The sequence below is a fragment of the Lissotriton helveticus genome, chromosome 4_1, assembly GCF_964261635.1.
Source record: "Lissotriton helveticus chromosome 4_1, aLisHel1.1, whole genome shotgun sequence".
In the NCBI taxonomy this organism is placed as follows: Eukaryota; Metazoa; Chordata; class Amphibia; order Caudata; family Salamandridae; genus Lissotriton; species Lissotriton helveticus.
In genome coordinates, this window is record NC_136063.1 from 425,321,227 (window position 1) to 425,346,823 (window position 25,597).

Genomic DNA, 25,597 nt, shown 5'->3' on the forward strand with positions numbered 1-25,597 from the left:
CGGTAAGTAATAGGGTCATTCATCCATTCTCGAATATTTGTGAAATAATTTATATTTATTTCTATGCCGTTTTCTTTCAGTAAAATCTATTTATCGTTAAAGCTCTATCACTACAATTTCTCCACTGATGTCCCGCTGAGAAAATCTACCAGCAACCTGGAAACCCAAATTAAATTAATTAGGTGTCGATAGAGAGTTGGGGGGACGTCCCTAACTCCTGCTCCAATGGAGATGTCTTCTTTGAGAAACGCTCAATGTACAGAAGACACATGGAAACATCATTACGGAGCACATCACACATTTAATTATCTAGGAACCAGCTGCTTTTTTCTCGTTACACGGAAGCAAATCAAGATTTCTACTGACAATACACGACCCATTCTTAGTTTGCAGTGTCCTTCGCCCTGTTCATGCCTGCTGAAGTTAGCCAGGAGGCGCTCACATGGAGAGAGAGCAAACTAACAGCCATAATTGAAGCCGCACGCCCAGGCACTGGAGAGAAAACATGCCTCTGTAATTCGTTTATTTAATTATGAAATTAAACAGAAGGCAGCTGGCTGAGCAGAACGGGCACAGGAGTGATGCCATCAGCAAAATAAACAGAACTGATAGGAAAGAAGCTCAGAACGTGGTTTAGAGTCTAACTTGTTGACATTGATGCCCGGAGAACTGGGCACATCCAATCTCAACACTTGACCAAAATGCACTGTGTGGTGATGTAAGGCAAATCTATTATCTCCCTGGGTCTCGTGCTGTCCAGTGCGGTTCTATTTTAACTTTGGCGTGCACGGTTCTATTATAACTATGTTTGCGATGCTTGGGCGCGCGGTAGAATCCGCTCACCTGGCTTCAACCCGCCCCGTGCACCTGTCTCTCTGGGCAACAGGGGTGTGTGCCACCGAGCACAGCCTCACGCCCTCCTTCCCCAGACCAGGAAGTGGCGGCGGTGCTGGGTCTCGCGCTCACTTCTCAGACGCCTGCTGCCTTCTGTGCCAATGGAGCTGCCTGGGCCCCTGCATGGCCACTGATGCCCGCTGCCGCCTGCCTATCTGGGCGTCACTGGGGCAGGGGATGAGATGGGCAACAGCAACAACAACGCCTCGGAGCCGGGGTTCCTGAACTACACCCTCTGGGGCCAGCCGGACAACGCCACTCACACCTCAGACTTCTGGAAGAACATCGACCAGGTAAGCTGCTCGCCTCGCGCCGGCTCCAGGAGGGAGGCACGTGCCTGCGCCCCGGGAGCCGCCCGGGAAGCGCGAGCTGCCTGCACGCTTGGATTTTCATGTTTTCCAGAAAGGGCGTTTCTTCTTTTTAATAACACGCCCACCGTTTGCTCACTACAGGGCATCAAACTCAAATGCGTCTTCTTACCAATTACACACACTGATATTTACAAATTCAAATGTTCAAGTGTCGCGAGGTGTTTTTACATTTAGAAACCTGCTGCTTGCGTTGTGGCCCCTCCTGGCCGAGGGCTGACGTTTTAAACCGGCTCTGCAAGGGAGCTGTTTGTTTTTCACGAGTACGGTTCAGTTTCAGCAAAAGCATCGTGGACAGTGTGTACTGTACATGCACTTAGTAAAGAGTTTTGTTTGGTAAGTCAGCACATGCTTTGCCTGGGCTGATTTTATCCACCCCAGAACTTTGGGAAAATGAAGCAGCAAACAAATGTTGGCCGTTTAAATCATAGACGTCGTTCCATCAAAAAGCGAGGTTAGGGGAAGTGACATCACATGCCCTTTTTCTCTAATTACATCATTAAAAGTGACATCATATTGTTTTTCTTGACACTCTCTTTATAGGCTATATCACCTTTCTCCAAAGTTTGTCCCACTCCCTCGTCCCTCTTTATCATATGTCACTGTTTCTATATCACCTCTCTACTTCTTCTCTATCTCCCCCACCTCACAGCTGTGGCTGCGTCTTTCTCATCTGTCTATTTCTCACTGCTTTCTCATCTATCTCACATTTTTCCTTTTTTGTTCCTTTAGAACCACTCATGTACCTCTCTCCCCAAGTTATGTCTCTCACCGGTCTGCCAGGTTGTCACCTCTCACGTCTCCCCTTCTTTAGCTGTTTGAATTGTCTCTTTATGATCTGTCCACCCTCTTTTTCTTAGCTGTCTCTTTCACCCATCCGTCTCCATCACTTCTTCCTCACACCTGCCTCACCCTCTCTGTCACTTCTACTGCCTCTTTATTATCTGTTGTTATAGCCTGTGTCTGTCCATCACCTCTCTCACCTGTCTCACTCTCCCATACAGGTGTTGATGTCTATCACTATCACATCCGTATATGAGCTGTCTCTTTCTTATCTCTCTTGCTCACGCAAACACATATACACCTGTCTTTGTCTTTCTTCACTGACCTGCCACTTTACAGTGTCCTTGTCCTATCTTCTTTCAGCTTCCGCTGGTCACTTTCCCCTATTTTCTCTCCCCCCCTCTCTCTGTCTCCCTCTCTGCCTCTCTTTCTCGGTCTCACTCTCTTCTTTCCCTCATCGTTCTCCTCTGATGATGTTTCCTCTTCCCACATGTGCTCACAGACTACCAAAGACACAGAGCTACCTTTTTACCTGGGCCCTCTCCTCTAGGAAAATAAATATATTATATTGCAAGATTGTTGCTTCGCGCTGAGAGTGTACTTCATGCCTTAATAAGCTGCGAAGTTAGCTGATGGGCACCTCAGAGAAACAGGCCCAGTAAACGGATTGATAGTGTCCTGGTTTCACTGTAGCTGAATGCATTTATTCTCATAAACAGTCTGACTAAATAACTGCTGGCTACTAAAAGTAAACAACGCTCGCGAGACCCCGATTCATTTTTAGCTCGCAGCCTACCAGACAGCGCAGCTCTGTCTGGTTTGCTAAAGGCATCTTGGGGACATTCAGAAAGTTGACCTGAGAATGCATTCTGCCAGTTGCCTGCAATTGGCTTTGTGGTTTGTAACTCACATTTTCTGGCTTTCTATTTGCTGGCTTTATTTGTTTTAGGCTGTCCAGCTTGAGTCCGTCCCTCCTGTTGCCCAAACCTTATTTACAGTATTCTCCAGAGAGCTCCCTTTCTGCAAACCGACTGGTGGTGTTTACTTTTCTTTCTCTGACTTCAAAGTGAGAGGCATTATGTGACAATCATGCTGACTACTGGGGCTAATTCTGAGTGTGGTGGAAACAAATATTTTAATACCATCAATACAAATCAATACACTAGGTGATGACATTTCCACACATTATATTTTGTGCACGGTATACTTTTATCAGTGAAAAGGTATGTCTGTGCAAATGTAATGGTCATTTCAAATGAAGATGTGTTGCCTGTAATGGCAGTGTGCTACCACACCGTGCATGCTCCACTTTACCGCATTCCACTCTACTCTGCACCACTCACTTTACACCACTCCACTCTACGCCACCCCACACAGTGTCACTGCACTGTACACCAGTCCACTGAACACCTCTACTCTGCAGCACTCTACGCTAATGCACTTTATCCCACTCTACTGTACTATGCACCACTGCACTCAATGCCACTCCACTTTACGCCACTCCACTCCGAAATCCTGCACTCTTTGCCAGTGCTCTCTATTCTACTACACTCTATGCCAATGTACTATACTTTGTACCAATCCACTCTACACCAGTGCACTATGCCATCTGCTCTACACCACTCAAGTCTACTTTGCACCACTGCACTCTATGCCACTGCACTCTACCATGCACCATTCTACTGTAGGCCACTTCACTCTACTCTGAAACAATATACTCTGCACCACTTCACTCTACACCACTGCAATCTATGCCTCACAACTCTCCTCTGCGCCACTCTACTCTACTCTGTACCACTCTACTCTACGCAACAGCACTCTACTCTACCCACTACAGTCTATGCCAATGCACTCTTCACCACTTTACCCAAAAACAATGCACTTTACGACAAGGCCCTCTAAGCCAATCTACTCTGCACCACTGCACTATACTCGACTGTACTCTACTCTGCAACACTCTACACCACTGCACTCTAAGCCACTCTACTCTGCACCACTGTATTCCATTACACTCTATGCCATTGCACTCTATTTCACTGTACTTTGCAGCACTGCACTCTACTACAGCCTACTCTGCAACACTGCACTCTGCCACTGAACTGTATTTTACTCTACTCTATGCCACTGCAGTCTACTCTGCACCCCTCTTGTCTATGCCACTCTGTGCCAGTGCACTCTATACCATTACAATCCACGTCACTTTACACTCAACACCACTATATACTACTCTGCAACACTCTACTCTGTGCACTGCGACCCTTGACCCCCTGGTAGGTCGCTCCTCTCCCTCTGCAGCTCCGCCGCTGCCCACCTGGTGATCACTGCTCCTGCTGTGCCCGCTGTGTCGGCGGCTCCTCCGCCTGTGTGCCTGCCTGCCCAGCCTTCTTCTTTCTGTATCCCGCACCGTGTGCCTGCGCCGTCTCCCCTGCTGACTGATAGCGCCGTTCCCACTTCCTTTTCTGGCCTTTTCCCCGCTGTCCCCCTCCCTCGCAGCTCGACCCCTGCCTGGTCTCCCGGATTCCCGCCGCTGCTCCCCTGCGGCCCCGCCCCCCCTGGTGCCCATTCGTCGTCCCTTGACTTCCCCCCCGCCTCCCAACTGAGCCTCCCTCCCCACCGCTGCATAAATGGCGTCCGCTGTGAGGCCCGCAGCGGACACGCACAGCGGGCACGCCGCTGGCGCGCCTAACGCAAGCCCGTCTGCGCCCATCTGCGCCTGGACCGCGCCCAGCGCCACGACCCCTGGACCACGCACTTTCCAGGCTGCCCGCATCCGATATGACGCCAACACCCTCGCCGCACTCAACCTAGGACGATCCTCCATCTGCCACAAGGCCGCCCCCAAGCGCACCCACGGCCCCTTCACCTGCCAGAAATGCAGCTTCTCCTGCATCGTAGACACCGAGACACCCGCCGCAAAGGGACCCAACCAGCTCCATTTCATCCTGCTCAACACCCGCTCCGCACGCAAACACGCCGTCGAGCTCTGGGACCTGCTCGACTCCACATCGCCTGACATCGCCTTCCTGACCGAGACCTGGATGAACGAAGCCTCCGCCCCAGACATCGCAGTGGCCATCCCAGACGGATACAAGATCACCCGCAGAGACCGTACCAACGTCGTCAGTGGAGGAATCGCCATCATCCACAAGGACACCATAAGGATCTCTACCAACACCACAACACCCTCAACACCGCCCAACACATGCACTTCCAGATCCACACGGACCCCAAGACCACCCTGAGAGGCACCCTCATCTATAGACCACCAGGACCCCGCCCCCAATTCTGCAACTCCATCGCCGACTTCAGCACGCACGCTCTCACCTCCACCGACTACATCCTCCTCGGCGACCTGAACTACCACCTGGAAAACAACGACGACAGCAACTCCTCCACCCTGATCGACAACCTCACCACCCTCGGACTGACACAGATCGTCACGACACCTACCCACATCGCCGGCCACACGCTCGATGCTATCTTCTCATCCAGTCCCCACGTCGCCTTCAGCCACGCCACCGAACTCACCTAGACCGACCACCGCTGCGTCCACTTCACCTTCCAGAAACCCGTCTCACACCACCGCACCCTACAGATCCCTGGACGCCACTGGAGCAAAATCACCAAGGAGCTTCTGCAAACACACCTCGCACTCAACCCCCGACCAACCCCACCGACCTCGAGGAGGGGGCCCACACCCTCAGACTCTGGATGGAGGACTGCGCCAACACCTTAGCCCCGACAAGACAACACACCCACAGAGATACCAGTCAGAGAGCCAGCTGGTTCACCTCGGAGCTCCTAGCCTCCAAGCGCACCTGTCGGAGACTGGAAAACACCTGGCACAAGGAGAAAACACCTGACAGCCACACAGCTCTCAAAAACGCCATCCGCAACCACCACCACCTCATCAGGACCACCAAGAAAGCCGCTTTCAAAAACTGCCTCGACAACAACGCACACAACAGCAAGGAGCTCTTCAACATCGTGAAGGAACTCTCCAACCCCAGCTCCTGCACCAACGACATCCCCCCGTCACAAGCCCTGTGCGATGCCCTCGCTGCCTTCTTCCACCGCAAGATTACCGACATCCACGACAGCTTCAATCCTCAGACGGACCCCGCCAACCTCACCACCCTGGCCCCACCAATACCCACCTACCATGACCACCTCACTGCTTGGACCAGCATAACCACCGAGGACAGGAGCAAAACAATGAGCTCCATCAACTCAGGCGCCCCGTCCGACCCTCTTCCCCACCACATCATCAACAAGGCCGACTGCGCCACTGCTCGCCAACTGTGCAACATCATCAACCTCTCATTCAAGACCGCGACCTTCCCTGAGATCTGGAAACACGCCGAGATTAACGCCCTACTGAAGAAACCCAAGGCGGACCCGAGCAACCTTAAGAACTTCCGGCCCATCTCCCTTCTTCCGTTCCCCGCTAAGGTCATCGAAAAGATTGTCAACACCCAGCTCACACGCTACCTAGAAGACAACAACATCCTTGACTCCTCCCAATCGGGCTTCTGCAAGAACCACAGCACCGAGACCGCCCTCATCGCCGCCACAGACAACATCAGACTCCTGCTCGACAATGGTGAGACAGCGGCCCTAATCCTCCTGGACCTCTCCGCTGCCTTCAACCCAATCTGCCCTCACACACTACGCACACGCCTCTACGAAGCAGGGATCCGCGACAAGGCCCTGGACTGGATCACCTCCTTCCTCTCCGACAGAACCCAAAGAGTCCGCCTCCCCCCGTTCCACTCCGGAATCACCAAGATGATCTGCGGTGTCCCGCAAGGATCATCCCTCAGCCCGACGCTCTTCAACATCTACATGGCCCCACTCGCACGCATCGTCAGACTCCATGACCTCAACATTATCTCCTACGCCGACGACACCCAGCTGATCCTCTCCCTCACCAACGAACCCGCGCCGCCAAAGCCAACCTCCACCTCGGCATGAAGGCGGTCGCCGACTGGATGGAAGAAAGCCGGCTCAAACTTAACACGGACAAGACAGAGATCCTCATCCTCGGACCCAACCCCTCAGCCAGGGACGACTCCTGGTGGCCCACTTCCCTGGGCACCGCCCCTACACCAACCAACCACGCACGCAACCTGGGAGTCATCCTCGACTCGAAACTCACCATGACCAACCAGATTAACGCCGTCTCCTCAACCTGCTTCTACACCCTCCGCAAGATCTACAGATGGATCCCTACCGACACACGAAAGACTGTCACACACGCCCTCATCAGCAGCAGGCTCGACTACGGCAACGCCCTCTACACCAGAGCCCCAGCCAAACTCCTCAGCAGACTTCAAGGAATCCAGAACGCCTCTGCACGCCTCATCCTCGATGTCCCCCGCCGAGAAACCTGCACTGGCTCCCCATCGACAGAAGAATCACCTTCAAGCTCCTTACCCATGCACACAAGGCACTCCACAACACCGGCCCGGCATACCTCAACAACCGACTTTCATTAAATCAATCAATTAAATTAAACCGACTTTCATTCTACACACCCAACAGGAGACTCCGCTCCGCCGACCTCTCCCTGTCCGCCATCCCACGCATCCACAGAACCACCTCTGGAGGCAGGTCCTTCTCCTACCGCGCCACCAAGACATGGAACTCCCTCCCTCTCCACCTACGGCAGACAGAAGACCCTCAGACTTTCAGGAGACTACTCAAGACCTGGGTCTTCGACCACTAGCTGCAGCCCCCCTCCCCCCAGCGCCTTGGGACCCTCGCGGGTATGTAGCGTGCTCTATAAATTGTTTGATTGATTGATTGATTGATTGCACTCTAAGTCACTGAACTCTACGGCACTCTATTCTACTCTGCACCAATGTTCTCTACTGCACTGCTCTCTACACCACTTTAATTTGCACCACTCTACTCTATGCCACTACATTCTATGCCGCTGCACTCAAAGCCACTCTACTCTACACTCCTGCACTCTACGACACTCTAGTCTGCCACACTGCACTCTCCGCCACTGAACTGTGCACCACTCTACTCTGCGCCACTGTACTATATGCCACTGAACCACTCTACTCTATGCCACTCATTGCCACTGCACTCTATGCCACTCTAATCGTCTGTGCATCACTGCACTCAGTGCCACTTCACTCTATACCTCTGTACTCTACTATGCACCACGGAACTCTACACCACTCCAGCCTAGGCCACTCCAATACACTATGCAACACTCCACTCTTCACTAGTGTTTTCTGCACCTCTACTCTATGCCACTCCACTCTACCCTGCACTACTCCACTGTACCCTGCAGTCTTCCCCTCTACGCTACTTCCCTAAACTTGGAAACAATCTATTCTGCACCACTGCGTTCTATGCCACTCTACTCTATGCACCACCACTCTACACTGCTCTACTCCACGTCTCTTCACTTCATACCACTCTACTCTAAACCACTGCACACTACCCAATGTACTCTACATCACTTTACCCCAAAGCAATGCACTCTATGCCATTGCACTCTACGTCAACTACTCTGCACCACTGCACTCTATGCCACTATACTCTGCAACACTCTACTTTACTTTACTCTATACCATTGTGCTCTACATCACTGCACTCTACACCACCATAGTCTACTCTGCAACACTGTACTTTATGACACTCCTCTCTACAGCACGGTATTGTGCAACATTCTACACCACTGTACTCTATGCCACTGCACTCTGTGCCAATGAACGCTGCACCAATGCACTCTAAGACACTCTACTCTGCAAGATCGCACTCTACACCATGGAATTCTAGGCCTCTGCTCGCTATGCCACTCTACACCATTGCGCTCTACGTCATTGCACTCTCAGCCACTATTTTCTACTCTGCACCACTGTACTGTACGCCACTGCTCTCTACAGCACTCAACTCTGTATCAATCTACTCTGTGCCACTGCACTCTGTGCCAATGCACTCTATACAACTGCAATCTAAGACACTCTACTCTGCAAGACTGCACTCTCCGCCATTGAACTCCACACTACCCTGTACCATTGCACTCTATGCCACTGCACTCTACTCTGCACCACTCATCTTTACGACAATGCACGCTACACCACTACACTCTACGCCACTATAAATAACTCTACACCACTGCACTCCATACCATTGCACTATATACCACTCCACTCCACTATATGCCACTGCACTCTATGCACTCTGCTCTACACCTATGCACTCTACCCTACATCATTCCACTTTACCCTGCACCACTTCACTCTACTCTGAAATAATCTACTCTAAGCCACTGCACTCGAGGCCACTCTACTCCACTCTGCACCACTCTACCCTGTGCCACTCCACCCTGTGCCATTGCACTCTGCACCACTGCAATCTACTCTGCACAACTCCACTCTACTTTGCACCACTCGACGCCACTGCAGCCTACACCACTTTACTCAAAACCAATGTTCTCCAAGCCACTGCACTTATGCCAGCCTACTCTGCACCACTGTGCTTTATACCACTTCACTGTAGGTCACTCTACGCCACTCTACAACATTCCACTCTATTGTGCTCTACTCCAATCTATGACACTCCACTCTACAACACTCTACTCCACTCCCTGCCACTCTACAACACTACTCCACTCTACTCCACTGTACGCAACTCCCCCTATGCCACTTTACTCCACTCTATTTCATGACACACCACTCTACTACTTCACTTTCCGCCACTCCAGTACTTCATTCTACGACACTGCATGGCACTCCATGCCACTCCACTCTGACACTCTATACTATTCCACTATACCTCACTACTCCAGCCTATGCCACTCCACCTTATGATAATCTTCTCCACTCTATGCCGCTCCACTTTACGATAATCTATTCCACTCTACGCAATACCCTCTATGCCACTCCACTCTGCTCTACACTACTGCACAACACTCTATGCCACTCCACTCTATGACGCTCTACTCCACTCTGACATTCTAATCTACTCTACACCACTCAACTCTACGACACTCAACTTCATTCTACACCCTTCCACTCTACGACACTCTACTCCCTCTATGACACGCTACTCCCTCTATGACACTCTACTCCCTCGACAACACAATGCCACTTCACTCTACTCCACTCCATGACACTCCACTACTCTCCATTCTACCTCACCCCACGCCACAACTCTCTACACCACTCCATAACACTCCACTCCAGTCCACAACACTCTACTTTATGACACTCCATGCCACTCTCCTTTACGCTACTAACTTTTAGCAATGCTGAACAGCTACCAAGGTGGTGTACAAGATGGCTAAATCCATATTGGCAAACCGATAGCTCTTGAATCGGTGAGACCTATTGGCTGTGCTAAGGTTTATGGTTTCTGTCAATACCTTTCGGATATCTGATGTCAGGAATCGCAAATGGTGCATTGTAAGGGCACCATTTACTATGCTTTAAAAGCTAATACAATTGAATAAATAATGAAAAATGTGTTGTAGAATGCGCCTCTCTATACCATCCTTGTAGTGGTCAGGCTTCTCGCTGCAATCACTATGCACTGTACGGGGGCTGGTCTGAGAAAATTTGCCAGGGCTGCTTTGGCTTCCCAGTTTGGCCCTGAATACAAGTGCTCTGGGTATTCAACCAGCTATTAAATAGAACCTGATATGTGAGCCATGTCTCCAGTTCTTACCGGGCATGCTGGTGACATGTTTTGCTTTTCTAATATGAAATATATAGAGCTACAAATGCCAGAATATGTTTGTCATGATATGAAGAAAACTAGGACGGGCAGCTTAGGGCTGTGTTAGCTGTGCATGAGATGGATATTTTTTCCTGACACACAATTTAAAATGGCAAAGAGAAAGTCTTGGGTCTGGCTAAGGTGTTATTGCTTTATCGGTGTCTTTCCACGTGCATATTCAATGGCTTTCCTTTTCCCATTTTGTCCATCTTGTATTCGTCCCTCCCCTAGAGGATGGCCTCTTTACCATCCTTCTAACGGTCTGGCTGTTATTCATCCACTACTCACTTTTATGGAACTTTCTTTTCCAATTTGGTTCAGTACTCCATGAGAGAGCATGTGTTTTCCAGCTCTCTCCTCTCTCTGGTGGTCTGCCCCCAAATGTCCACTTGTGCTGCGTGTTTCTACTGTGTTACTTCTGCTATCAACCCCCTCGTGCTCAGTGCTGTTCTCAGCCTGTGTGTCTCCACTGCTTCCTGTGTTCCGGTCACTTTCATGTGCTTCTCTCTCTCTCTTTTGTGCTTATCCCCAAGTGCTCTGTATTCGTCTCTCTGTTCTGTTCCTCTCTCTCGGTATGCTTCTCCCTCTCACTCGTGCAACACATTTACCCTCCTTGTCCCCACTTGCTCACTCTATTTGGTCCTCCACTCCACCTCTGCACCCACACTTTTGTTTAAAATTATTTTTGTGCCAAAAAATCCTTTAAAAAAATTAGTAATCCAAATAGCTTCCTACCTTGGATTGGTAAATACAGAATTAAAGCGAATGACGCCTGCATCATTCTTCAGAAGCTTAATGAGTTCTGGAGCATGCGCGTGCATACAGGCTCATGCCTCCACAGGAATATGTTAACACAAATGCGCTCATCACTGGAATGACGTAACCACCAGCAGCAGAATTGTCATCATGCCTTTTTTAAATATATATTTTTTTATGTTGTTGCACAGCATATAAAAAAAGCCCGATGCTGTAGTGTAGAGCATCGCCAAAAGGCATGGGCAAAGTGAATAGGTCCCAAAGACAAGACCTATTGGCTTCATCAATGCTTGTTAAATACTCATTTTCTTGTAGGTATTCTTGGTTATATATACCAAGTGTAATCGATAACTCTTTAGCTTCTTCCTTTATTATGAGTGATGGATCACTTCCTAGTAGTCTGAGAGTGTAATTCTATTAATGCTTTATTTATGGTTACCACTCTTTCATTTAAATTATATATTTTTTTTAAGTTTTTCTCTTTCTAACATTTCTATGGGCGTGTTTAGCTGCAGATAGGTTTAACCCTGTTTTTCTTTTTAAATTCACCCTCAAACGAGTTCCTCATACAACTACTTCTTGTACCACATTTGCCCCTGCTACTCCCTAAGGGTCGGATGTAGGAGCCCAAATACCGGTCGGTAACGGCCGATTTCGGCCGTTACCGACCGGTATTTAGAATTTGGCATGTAGGGGCCTCTATTTTACAGAATCAGTAAATTTACCGATTCGGTAAATTCAAATGTAGGTGGGACTCTTCTGAGTCCCAAAGGCCTTACAGATTCGGTGTTTTACCACCCAATTCAATTGGGTGGTAAAATACCGAATCCATGTGTGCATGCACACCTATGCCATGTGACAGACAGACATGCCCTTAGGGCATGTCTGTGTGCCACATGGCACACATGCCTGTATTCGGGGTGCTAGAGGGTGTCAAAGTGACACCCCCTGCACCCTTGCTGGAATCGGTATTTACCGAATCGGTAAATACCGATTCGGTAATGCCCATTGATTCCTATGGGCTTCAATGCCCATAGGAATCAATGGGCATTACCGAATCGGTATTTACAGAATCGGTAAATACCGAATCTTAACGATTCGGTATTTACCGATTCAAAAATACCTACATCCCCCCCCTCTATTTTACCACTTCTTAAATACCGAATCGGTAAAATTCGGTATTTAAGAAGTGGTAAAATAGAATTACCTACATCTAGCCCTAAGTGCCTTGAGTGTCTTGTTGTTCCATTCCTAAGCCCCGCCTCTTTGAATCTCGCTACTCACCATAGGCCAGTCCTACGAAGCTGCCACTGTTGAAATCCCCGTGGCTGTTTCTTTGTGTAAAAGACGGAAATATGTACGTGGGTGATCTGCAACTGAGGAATTCACCCCGCTATGTTTTTCCTAAGTCAATGATTTCTGCTTCTCGAGGTTCCCTACGGGTAACTGAGGAACGAGTGTGTGATTTAACCCTGACACATATACCTCTTTCCAATTGGGATACACGATTGTTTCTGTGGTCATATTCATCTCATGTTAGTTTACAGTCTTTGCTTGAAATCATTTCGCTCCAGTATTTTTGGGGCTTTACTTTAGTCTCTTCCACTAACTTTGTAAATGACTCTTGCTCAATTATTGTCCCAGTTCAACCCAAATGATCGCATTGTTGACATTTAATATATCTCCTTCTTTGGATATCTCTTTAAGTGTTAGGGTTATCAAATTGAAGGAACATCTGTTTGAGATAATGGAGCATGTTCAAACGTTTGCCTTACTCTGTAGACATTCTGTATTTATTAATCTTGTGAAGTTCTGAATAAATGATAGCATGTAATCCATTTAAGTTTTAGGCAATACAGCAATTTAATGTTGGTTTGTAAGTCTGATTTTGGATGAACTTTCAAAGGTTCTGTAATGCTCTCCAATATTCTTGAAACTTTCTGCTCAGACAACATAAAAGGCACAGCTTGTTTACATGTGATAGTGTGTTGACATCTTCAATGGACGTAGTTAAATGACTGACCCCAGTACAGCTTGTGAATTAGTGGGCATTAAATACTTTGTTGCATCTTTTTCTCATTAGATGTTTTTTCCTGACTGGTATTCATTTTTGGCATATCGTGCACCACCATTGCACAGTAGCACCCACAATGGCATAACGATGGTGCTGGCAGTGTAGTGGTAAGTCTTGGCATGTTGTGGGCATTTATTACATATTGGTTCCCAATCTTGGCATAATGTTCACCCAGGGTTGATGATGGTAATTCTTGGTATGCTGTCGTCATCCCTGCCACGGCGAGGGCTCTGGGTCCATGGTGGTATTTTTCGTAAATTTGATGTCCATGGTGGGGTAAACAATGTTTACCACAAATCTTTCTCCCTGCAGGAAATCACAACGCGGTCGTTACAACGACCGCGTTGTGATTCCGCATACCATTACTCCGCAAGTCGGAACAACGACTTGCGGAGGGGGGGGGGGGGTGCTGGATTTGAAATCCAACACCTTCCCTATTGTCTGCACAGACTAGAGTTGGAATAGTAAATTATGCTATTCCAACATCCATCACCCCCCTCCGCAAGTCGTTGTTCCGACTTGCGGAGTAATGGTATGCGGAATCACAACGCAGTCATTGTAACAACCGCGTTGTGATTCTCTGCGGGGAGAAATATAGCAGGATAATAACGTACATTCCCATGGTGGTAATTCTTTACATATTTTGACCAAAGACAAGCACTGCTCATATAATGCTAGTCACCACATTATAGTAGTGATTCATGACATATTGTGGGCATGCCTGGCTTGACGGTGCACCCCTATTATAATGATGGAAACCACTTAACTGTGGTAATTACTGGTACATTGTGAGCTGCCATGGTTTGATGTTGCCCAGGCATGAATGTGAGTCATATATAACACATTTATTGATTTGTAGTTTCTATAGCCAATACAAGCCTCTAGAGCATTAGAACACTCTACAGCAACAATGACTAAACAGATTAGAGTTAGAACAATAGATAAAGCACTGCAACTGATATGCTTAGTGGAAAATACAGACAGTGGTTTAGGAAAGGATCACATACAAAGGGAGAAGCAAGTTAGAATTGACTGAAGCAGTGGCTGGTGCATTCATTGACAACAGTAAGCGACACAGATAACATTCTTCTTCAAGGTTCCAGTGACCACAGCGACTGAACAGGGCATAGACAGGTGAGTAGGCGGAGGGTAAGGGAAAATTCTGATCAAGAAGAAGGAATTTAAGTTGTTTGTAGGTGGATATTGAGGTGTTTCTGCCAAAATATGGTGGAATAAGCATTCCAAATCTTCGAAGCACATCCAGAAAAAGCTTTGTTCAAAGCACATTTTTTAGGCTACATGGATTTTTTTCCAGCAATAGAGTATTTGAGTTTCGTAGATGACAGGAGCCCCCATAAATCTTCAACTTGCTTTTAAAGAAGTGAAGGTTGTCCACATTTAAACCTTTGTGCACCAGGTACACTACTTTGCAAGTTGATCTTCTGTTGACAGTGGGTCAGGATAGTGAGCACAGTACAGAGGTGATGTGAGAGGCAGAGCTTGCTGCAGCTGGTAGAAAGACTTTTAGGGGAGAAAGGCAAGTTTAGGTAATAAGCAAAAGGATCGAGTTGCGATAGTCAGTTCTCGATAGTAGCAGTGCTTGGGTCACAACTTTAAGATCATGTTCCGTGAAAAGCAGTTTTATTTCTCAAATTAAATTAATCTGGAGATTGGCACTGCTGACCAAGGTGTTACTGTGTTTTTGGTGGTTTAGTCAGAAGTCAAGGATGAAACCCAGAGATTTGTCGGGGATATTGGCTGAGAAGGCCAATTCCCGGAGTGGGATGAATCAGCTTTGTGCTCAGTTCTGTTTATTGGCACTGAATGTGAAATTATGAACAATCGTCCATGTTTGAATGTTTTCAAGAGTTGCTGTGACCTGGTGATGTCCTCATAGTAGTTACCTTTAAGTACAGCCACATACAATCCACATACTAATGGTCTGAGAGGGCAGAGTCTCTGGTAAAGTTGTACTGAAGTTCGAGATAGAGGTTAAATAGTATGAGGGCTACAATTGATCCCCGATGAACACCCTGATACATTGCATAGGCCTGGAAAAAGAACTGCTTCTTTTAGTAACTTGAGATCAGTTAACTTGATACAATATAAGCCAGTTAAAAAGTTCTTCTTCAGAGCCCTATTGACCTGTTAGTGCCTGGATGCCAACGTCATGATTCAAACTGTCATGGGCTAATATGAGGTTTAGTAGAATCAACAGGTAAGACTTTCCATTAGTATATGTAGAGCCTCATCCATAACTTGTAGGATGCAGATTTAGCTCTGCAGCTACTCCGAAGATCTGTTTGGATGTCATAAAAGAGTTTGGTGCAAGTGATAAATAGTTTCATTTGATATTTTTGCTACTTTCCAGTAGTTTTGCTGGTAACAGACCCACTGAGGGGCCGATTACGATGTCGTTCAGAAAGGCTCCGAATGGGATTCGGTATCTCAGAATCCAATTCAGAACCTATGTTTCCGACCAAATCGCACACATTTCCTAACAATCGATTACGATGCCCAGAAACAGTTCAGGCTGTCCGATTCGGTTCCAAAAGGCATTCGGACAGCCCGTGTCTTTCAGAGCTGAATTATACAGCAAAATGGACACGGTTTACGAGCGAGCAATTAAGATGACCGATTTGGACAGCCTGCCTGACGCAAAACGGCCGGCGGAATCTGTCTTTGGAAACCCATTTCATGCCCCCCTTCACTGGGAGGCCTCTGGTTGGGGCCCGTGGGGGTACCCAAGAGACCCTTCTTTTCAACCATGCACAATGGGGTGCCTGCCACAGGGTGCAATGTTTTCTCCACAACCACCCCTCTTTTCAATGGGAGCCTGTGTTCTCATTCGGAACACAGGCTCCCATTGAAGTCAGTGTGAGTCCGACCGATTGATGTTCGGAAGCATTGTAATTGGTGGATGGACTTGCAGAACATGATTTGGTCGAAAACGATTCCAAACCTAATTCGGTCGGAAGAATTTCCAAACGACATTGTAATCGGCCCCTGAGATGGGACAGAAGGCATCCAGCCATCCAGGTTGGAAGATTTATTTTTCGATGGGGCATGATTTGATCCCTGTTTAGATTGTCGGGAAAAACTCCTGGAGTCAAGGAGAGCTTAATCAGGTTGATCCAATGGGGGTAATGGTAGCTGTCATTTTTTTGGCTGGGAGAGGGACGGAAGCATGGTTAGGGTTGATTTTGGATAGAATGCTCAAGAGTTCAGTTTCTGAAATTGTTCTGATGCCAAACTCACTGCTCGGGGGCTTACTGCATACAGTAGGTGGTAAGGAGCAGATAAGGGACGAAAGGGATGGTTCCATAGCCTTGACCCTAGCACTGACAAATCAACTGAATACTTTGCCTCTCTATCGAGACTCAGCAATCCTACCAGGAGGTAAAGGGCTAGTACCTGTTTTAAAAATCTCAAAGAGCTTCTTTGGCTTGTCTTGGCTGAATAAGATAGGGATTTGATGAATGAGGATTTTGATTTTAAGATGTGTTTTTTGAATGATCTTCTGGGTGTTCATAAGTCATTGAGGTTGTCCTTGAAGGGTTTAATATGCCAAAATCCTTTGGATAATCCAAGTAGTTTTTTCTTTGTTGAGCAGCAGGTAGCAGGTAAGGTTTAAGGCCAAGCTTATGGTTAACTCAATTGGGGGCATATTTGTTAGGTTTCAAATCTATCTTTTAGGATTTTCGCGTTGTCTAACAGTGGTAGTTTTAGTAGAGGTGACGGAGAAAAAAATGTGATGATGATCTAGCAAGTCTGTTAGGCTAGCATCTCCGACTAAGATGGCGTCTTCTTTGACAAGATCTTGCATGGTCCATTTTACGTCGGTTTATCCAATATTCGATCTCGCCATTTCCCCGTAGAAAGGAGATAAGGAAGGAGGATGTGTGGTCATTAGGGTTTACCTAGTGTAAATCTCGAGCAAAGATGTGACTGTGGTTGGATAGTGTGAGTAGATTGTGGTTGGATAGTGTGAGGAGATTGTGGTTGGCTAGTGTGAGGAGATTGTGATTGTATAGTGTGAGCAGATTGTGATTGGATAGTGTGAGTTGATTGTGGTTGGAAAGTTTGAGGTTTGTGGTTGGATAGTGTGAGGTGGTGATGGTTGGGTAGTGTGATTTGGGAGGTAATGTGTTCCATGCTTTGCTCCATGAAGCAGAGACTTTCACACGGGGAAGCTAAATAATGTGTATTCTGGTAAATTTGGACACAACGAGGTTAAGTTCAACTGTCAGATACTGAAAAGAGGGTACAGAGTCAGAAGTCACTAACCGGCCAGGAATAGAGTAAATAATAGCCATTCCTCCACCACATTACAGTTCAAGCACACTCAGAGAAGAGAGGGGCCTCTGTAAATAACATATGTCACGTGTCCTCTAGCCAACAAACTTAGCCAATTCTCTCTCCAACACCTAGGACGGATGTATCTTTTCCAATGCCCAGGTTGTGGGCAAGGCAAAATGTTCTGTATTTGGAAATGCTTGTTTCTTTTTTTCTGGCTTTTACAGAGTTAATAAACTTGTGATTTTTAACTTCTTTTGTGTCTCTACTATTTTTTGGCTAATGTTCAATATTCTGTACTTTCCCCCTCTCTGATCCTGTCTTCTCTCCATAGAATACATTTAAAATTTAACACACGCCTCATGCTCTTTCTTTGCAAAGTTGACACGAGACAACTGGCAAACAAGGCAGTCAGCAGCAGAACGTAATCTCAACAAGTTGGTCTGTGAAATTTCAGGTGATTGTCTGGCTAGTTTTCTGATGGTTCAGTGTGACCTTTTTTTCTGTTTCTTTGCATTGGATGCAATCAGCTCTGGGTAACTCATATAGCAATGAACTGCTTGCATTTTCCTGCAATCAGACTAGAAAGGAAGGCCTATCAATTGTGCATGGCAACTATAAGAATAACAACAATAATAATAATATAATTATTGTCGTTCTCATGATTCGTAGTAGTAGTATTATTATAACATATATGTCACTTTTACTATTTCTAGATGTAACTATTTTCCATCAGTTTACCATCTCAGAAAGATGAAAGGCTAAGTTGGCCTGGCCAGGATTCACACTTGTGACAGGAATTCGCACCTGATGTCGCTCAGCTCACTAACACTCCTCTGCCTTTCTTAGTTTGACAAACGTTAATTTGTAGGTTCTGCAGGATTGGCGTGGATAATCCTTGATTAACTGAGTTCCCAAAATCCATTAGTTAAATGATTCCATTCGGTTCGGCGTGCACATGTTCTAAGACTAATGATATGTGCCCGAGACGTCTGGATTTCCGAGAAGTTCAGATCTTCTTCTTAGAATACGGCTCGTGGGTTTAAAGACCGATGCTGCAGTGGGAGGAAGCGGGAGGACGGGGGCATATTTAAAACACATCTGAACACAGTTCAGAGCAGCATCGAGCAAAGATGGATCAGCATCATCAAACCCAGCCAAAGGGGGAAGGCAAGATGCGAGGGTGCCTTTTGTTTAACATTAAATGATGCCATAAAATAGTGGAATAATAACATGGCCCCGAAGCTTAAACCTCAAATGCAAGTGAGAAAACATGCACTACAGGTTCCTGTGTACAGGGGCACATTCTTGAAGGTAATGATATAGATAGATAGTTGTTGAAGTTTTCTCTGCAAGGCTGTGGGTCCTGCAGAGGTTGATAGGCTTCCTTTTAGGAGAATAACTCAGTAACGATGCCCAGTTCCTGACTGGCAATCTTCCCATATCTGCTTATTCCCTAGTCATGCGTCAACATATGGAATGCCTGACCCGAAGAACCTGGAATGCACCGACTTCAACTTCTTTAAAGAATGACATGAATGCTCACTTGCTCCACAACCCCCTGCATGTCGTCTAACAAACTCTTCCCACCAATCAAAGGCAAAACAGAGCAGCCCCCTTCATCACTAGCCCTCGGTCCCTCTCCCCTAGAAGAATAGCCAGTGTGTCAAGGGCCCTGGTGCAAGAAAGGAAATAGGCCCTCTGGCTGCTGTTTGAATTGTGAAAGACAGCACTAACCAGGGTTCAGGGGGCCCCTCGGGCCTGCGGGCCCTGGTGCCACTTCACCTGCTGCACCAGGGGAACCTCCCCTTTACACACCAGCGTCAATCCTCTTTCCCATGCACTCTGTCCCCTTACCCTCCCACGTACACTTTATTAACCCCTTGGCCGCGGCAGTAATTCCGCCACGGCGGTAGGGGGGAGGGGAGCCGTGCGGCGTCACCATGCTCCTGACGGAACCACTCCATCACAAGCCACGGTGGCACTGTGCTTGTGACAGAATGGTTCCGTCACGGCCCCGCCCGCTCAATATACGCGCCGCGCAGCTGCGAAATCAGCGCCCGGGCCGTGACGGAACTATTCCGTCACCAGCACAGCCCCACTGTGGCTCGTGACGGAATGGTTCCGTCGTGAGCGCACAAGGGGTTAAGTAGGTGCAGTCGGAACATGCGCTGTTCCCATGTGAACTGGTTGTCGCATATGTGACCTACCTCTGGTTCCTGCAGGTAGTTAATTCGCTTCTTGTCTTTGAAATCCCTGCATGGATACTATAGCTGCGACCTACTGTAAAGCGCTGTGCCGTTAACAGAAAAAAACACAGGTAAATACATAAAATATATAAGGAAGTCCACTCCTTACATGTCACACTAACCACCACATGAGGAGCTACAACTGCTATCCATGGGCAGGCAAATAGCAAGTCTCCTAAAAAGGATCTCACACAACCCCAAACAAGCCGCCAGGGTGGCTAAGAGACTTAAACGCACCCTGCTGAAAAATGGTTTGATCTACCAATCACAAGTTTGAATCCCAGCAAGACCAAGTCAGCCTTCCAAGATAGGTAAAATGAGTACCGTTAATTTGGGTAGCAGGTAGGGGTCAGTCTGGGGAGTTTTTGCCACTCCGCATTATGCTTGGAACGCAGAATTGCGGCCAAACTCTGCCAACCGCAACTTGGTAGAGTTTTTTTCTCAGCCACTAGGAGGGCACCCGGCGAGATTTCCCCAATGTGTGCGATTGTGGGCAGTCGCAGGAGATCACGCGTGTTTACAGCGAGAAAGTTGCCGCTTCTGTAGTAAATCTACTCGAGCATCAGCAAAGAAGCAGTGCCTCCTGGCACACTGTGTGGTACCGTTCACGCTGATTTTGCAGCGTGGAACAAGCTCCTGTTGATAAAAGTCAGCACGAGCAGTGGGACATGCCGATTTCTGCCCGGTCTTGGAACTCAGTGGAATCTTGCAGAGTTTTCATGTAACGCCACTGAATTCTGCAGAGTCCCGCACACCGAGTAGCATCCTATGTCACTTACACTGTAAGTCAGTAGTAAGAAGCGTTATATAAAACATAACTTATTATTCCCCCCCCCCCCCGGAAGTATAAAGACAGACAGACACCCTCTCTAAATTCTGTGCTTTCCATTGTAGCAGAGGAAGCCCAAAGTAAAGCCACACTAGCCAAGAGTCAGGTGGATGATGAATGTGTTAAGGATATAAGCTGTAGGATAGAAGCAGATTCCCAGAAAGTGATCATGAAGTTGTGTCACAGACCTTAGTATATGACAATAGTAGCAAGCAGTGACACAGATTAACCAGGAAAGAAACAGTCAGAAGCACGACAATTGTAAGCCCACTCACTGACTTTATTTGCAGAGACACACTAATGAAAAACCAGGTATAGAATCCTCATGCACAACAGGTACTGTGGAGATCCCACAGTGCAACAAATTCCATCAGTGCTGTTTCCTATAATTCGGACTAAAATGTCAAAAGACCATTTTGGGACCAGGCTTGAATCACCAAAAAGCTGGATTCAGGTGAGCCTGAGTGCAAACCGTATAGACTACCAGCTCAACGTAGAAAATGAAAGCTTCATAACCATTTCCCCCAAAGCCACACAGAACAAAAAAATCTGTCTTTTGAGGAAAGCGCATCAAACCCATGAAACAGTTAACAACTCTTGCTACATATAAACTATGACGCTGCTTTTCTTCTGGGGAGGAAGGTGATCCATAAGATGCTACAGCGATACCCTCCTAATCTCTGCGAAAAAGGATAACATTTTCAGAGCAAAGCTCAAATCAATAAGGCAAATACACTCTAAACAAAACAGTTAAAATAGAGGGAAGGAAAACATAGGAACTCTAACCCAACTCTCTCATCCATCTTGCAGAGGTGAGAGCTGCGAGAAATGCATCTTAATGTCTGATCAGCCCAAAGCAATGTTTCTCATCCTTTCCAACAAATGCATGTGAGGAGCTGTGAAGATTAACGACTTTATTCAGAGTTTGGCAGATCAGATACTCTACCACAAACATGGCGGCTGTCCCGCCTGCCATATTACGAGTGTCTGTAGTCAATGGCACTTGTAATAAGGAAAACTGGATATTCGTCACGTTTGAGAGAGTATCTCTTCCGCCAAACTCTACATGAGGCCATACACACATACTCCATAAACATGATGCGAGACCGGTCCTGCTAAGAACAACCGACACAGTAAATAATAAACCCACTTTTGAATTTAGGACAGGCCTCTCTAACCTCAGGAACCTCAATGAAGCTCATTATACTCAGAGGATACAAAGCCCTCTCCTTGAGGACTCCCTCCTGTAGGAAATGTAGGCCCAGAGCGACGCCAGGAGCAAGCACCAGGTCTGTCAGGACCAGGGGCGTTCATAGGAGCCAAGGTCAAGCATTATGAAGAATGATTGACAGACCCTGGCTTCTGCAGTACCAGCTGAAGAAGCGATCATTATTATGATTAAGATTGTTATTTTACTAGTGCTGATATTATTATTATTATATTTTTTATATTGCCACTTTACCTAGAGATCAGGTGTCAGGGTGCTTTACATAGAAACAACTGTTGAGATCGAGATATCTTCACAGTATAACCATGGCGTAAGCCTAAAATGAGTAAACAAGAGGGAAATGATTGATACATGAGTACAGTTATTAGTAATTTAATATTTTTTCAATTTGGAGTGGATGTTTGCAATAACTGATGAAAGCTGAAAGCGCATGAGTTAGGAGCGGGATAAACCTTAAACTGGGTAGATGTGAAACAGACTTGACCTAGGGAAGCAAAAATGGGAGGGGTTAACAAAGCCTTTAAAATCAGGAATCCCAACCCCATGAAAGAGACGTCTCAGCCGAAGGAACCAGGGCAAGCAAGACCAACACAGAACTATGAACAGCATCTGCAGGCCTTCCCTTTTGGTACACACCTTCTGTATCTCATGCATTATATATCGTCCAATGCACAGCAATACTTTCAAATCGCATAGCAAATTTAAAAGATCAATACAAAAGTTAATAGAGTTAGGTAGATGCCATTAATGTAAATATATTACTAATATACCTACTATATTGATGTAGTGGTGGGTAATGTACTCAACACAATATATTTGTAAGTCAATTTTACCTAGCGTGATATAGATTCGAACAACCCCCCTTTTGAACAGTGGTAATATTATAAGGAGAGGGTGGAGGGAGACGAACAGTAGGCTATGTGTCCAAAGAAGAGACAGAGTATACATCCTGCATGCTGGATGTTCAGGACCCATTGCACATTACAGAGGGAGACATCATTCTCCCGGACGTGACCTATTCCAGCCGTGGCACATCCCATTTGTTGAAATTGGCCCTGAACACTCTGGGACTGAGGCAATAAGGTAAGAAGGCAAAATTCAACTGTGCCGGGCTTACAAACTCCTGTGAGATGGATTGCATACACAGAACACATCCCCCTTACCTCAATCTAAACAGCCAGTGTGGCTAAGGAGATGGGCCCAGTGCCTCCAGTCTGTCTAGACCTGATCCGCCTAACTATTTACGTGAGGAAGGAGCTTATGAAGTGTTCTCAAACTGACAAGAAGTTCTTTACTTTGTGGAAAGACTGGCCTCCCTGCAAGACCATCAGCCCCGAATCGACAGAAGGCCCAAACTCAGCCTACAACCCTTACTGTTGGCATCTGTGATTACAATAGGCAGAGAGACTGGGTAAGATATGCTCCACTGGAGAGGTTTCTTGCAACGACCACCACTGCACATTGTTGGCAATCTGAGGTGAAATGTATCAAATCTCGGTAGCTCGCTTCATATGGACTCTAACAACGCAGGCACAGTGAAACCTTGCTCAGGGAACCATGAACACTGTTGCTGCCGTACCCAGAGAATCTGAAGCAACTCTCTTATAGGAGCATCCTCAAAGCTGGGGGCTTCAGCCATGGATCAGTGCCATTTGATCACTCTTGCCTCATGGAAGCGGACAAATCTCACATCTGTTGAGAAAGTTTCGCCTGTGAGTGACATGGCATGGGAAGGATGTAAAGATGACTTGTTTGTTATAAAAGCCCTATTCTGGGAATTGAAGTGGTGGGATAGGACACATATCTTGAGTGTGTAAAATCTCCTCTTGCCAACCCAATAAGCCATTACTCTGGAAATAACTAAGCCCAACCTTTAAAGGTGTGGGAAATGAATTTCAACCTTTACATCTGCCTGCGAGGACTGATGGAACTGGATTTAGGTTTAACAAAAATGGGACCTTGTTTAATAAACTGCACACCTCTCTCCACAGTCGAGCTGTACCTTCAGAATCCTCAGAACTGTGGAGGGAAGCAAACAAGCAACTTGTGCTTGTATATCCTGGTCCTTCTAGTCATGTTACTTGTCGCAGTGTTTGCCTCAAACCTTGTAGGTGAACTGTCAAGACTTATAGATTGCGCGGCCGGGCAGGGCCCTCTTAACTGCATTATAGGCCTAGGGGCAAAGCAGTGCACTGGGCCCTGCCTCCACAAGCACTCACTGGAATAAAAATGTTTAACGGAAATTTAGTGTTAAATTCTGGTCTGCATGGGGCCCCTAAGCACGTGGGACCCCCGGCAACTGCCCAGCGTGCCCTTGCGTTAAGACTGCACTGCGATTGGGTGAGACTCTTTAGCCAGTACATGAAGATATTTCATTAAGGGTGAAACCAAGTGCATTAACATCATCATTAGAGGCAGAGAATCCAAATGGATCCCCCTCATAAACCATTTACCAATGAGCAATAGTGCTGACTGCTCTCAGTGGTAAAGCGATGCCGACTGTAAAGGATCAGAGAGGTCAAAAAAGTCATCCATGTATTAGAAGAAAGGCATTGACACCAGGGCCGGACTGGCCATAGCGGGCACCGGGCGTTTCCCCGGTAGGCCGCTAGAGTGGGGGCCTGTTTTGGGCCCCTGGGTGGCCGTTTTTGTTACCGGGGGTCGGCAGTTTCGGCCCCCTGTAACAAAATCAGCCGAAACCGGCGGTCGCAAACTGCTCGGCTGCACTCCCCCTCACATCAGGGGGGGCCAGCTGAGCAGTTTGCCAGGGCCGGTTTCTGTCCCCAGTCCGGCCCTGATTGACACCACCTCTCTCGAGCTTACAGCTCCATGTTGCCCTGTTACATTGAGAAGGACACTCCATGTGCTTCGAACGAATACCCAATGACCCTGAAGTTGCCATCGTGCAATTTCTAGTGCTGGGGTAATGCAGGCAGGGTGTAGAATAACGAGTAGGTATTTTTATTTCGGTATGAATAGTGCAAACTTAGTACAGTGAGTAATGCAGGTTATCGGAAGTACCTTATAGTATGTGCATGTTGGATAGTACGGCTGTGTGACATTGCACCAGTATAAGCAAGAGCACAAGCCACTTGCTTCAACTTAGACAAATGTGTTATTCTTGACTATTTGCTACTCTATTACACTTCATCAGTTCTATGAAACCCATTTCTGTTCCCAGTTGTAGGGTTTGGGTACCATTAATTCTCTGTACACAAAATACCTTTCTTGGAGACCCGTCTCTGCAGTCACAGTGAAACGCATGCAGAACATATGACTAATGAATGAGAAGTCTGTGTGAAACTGTCCGGTAACCTTAATTTGAACTATTTTTGGCGGGCCTCTGAAATGTGATATTTGTTTCTCAAGAAACATGGTGTA

At 47.0% G+C, this 25,597-nt stretch overlaps 1 protein-coding gene across 1 annotated transcript in view; it reads left to right on the forward strand.

Annotated features, from left to right (window-relative positions):
* Positions 1 to 901: 901 nt before the first annotated feature.
* The window catches only part of NIPAL2 (NIPA like domain containing 2), a 661,359-nt gene continuing 636,663 nt past the window's right edge, over positions 902 to 25,597 (forward strand). The window contains exon 1 of the mRNA XM_078686977.1: positions 902 to 1,187. Within this exon, the coding sequence (XP_078543103.1) occupies positions 1,077 to 1,187 (111 nt within the window). The 5' untranslated portion in view covers positions 902 to 1,076. The remainder of the gene's footprint in view (positions 1,188 to 25,597) is intronic.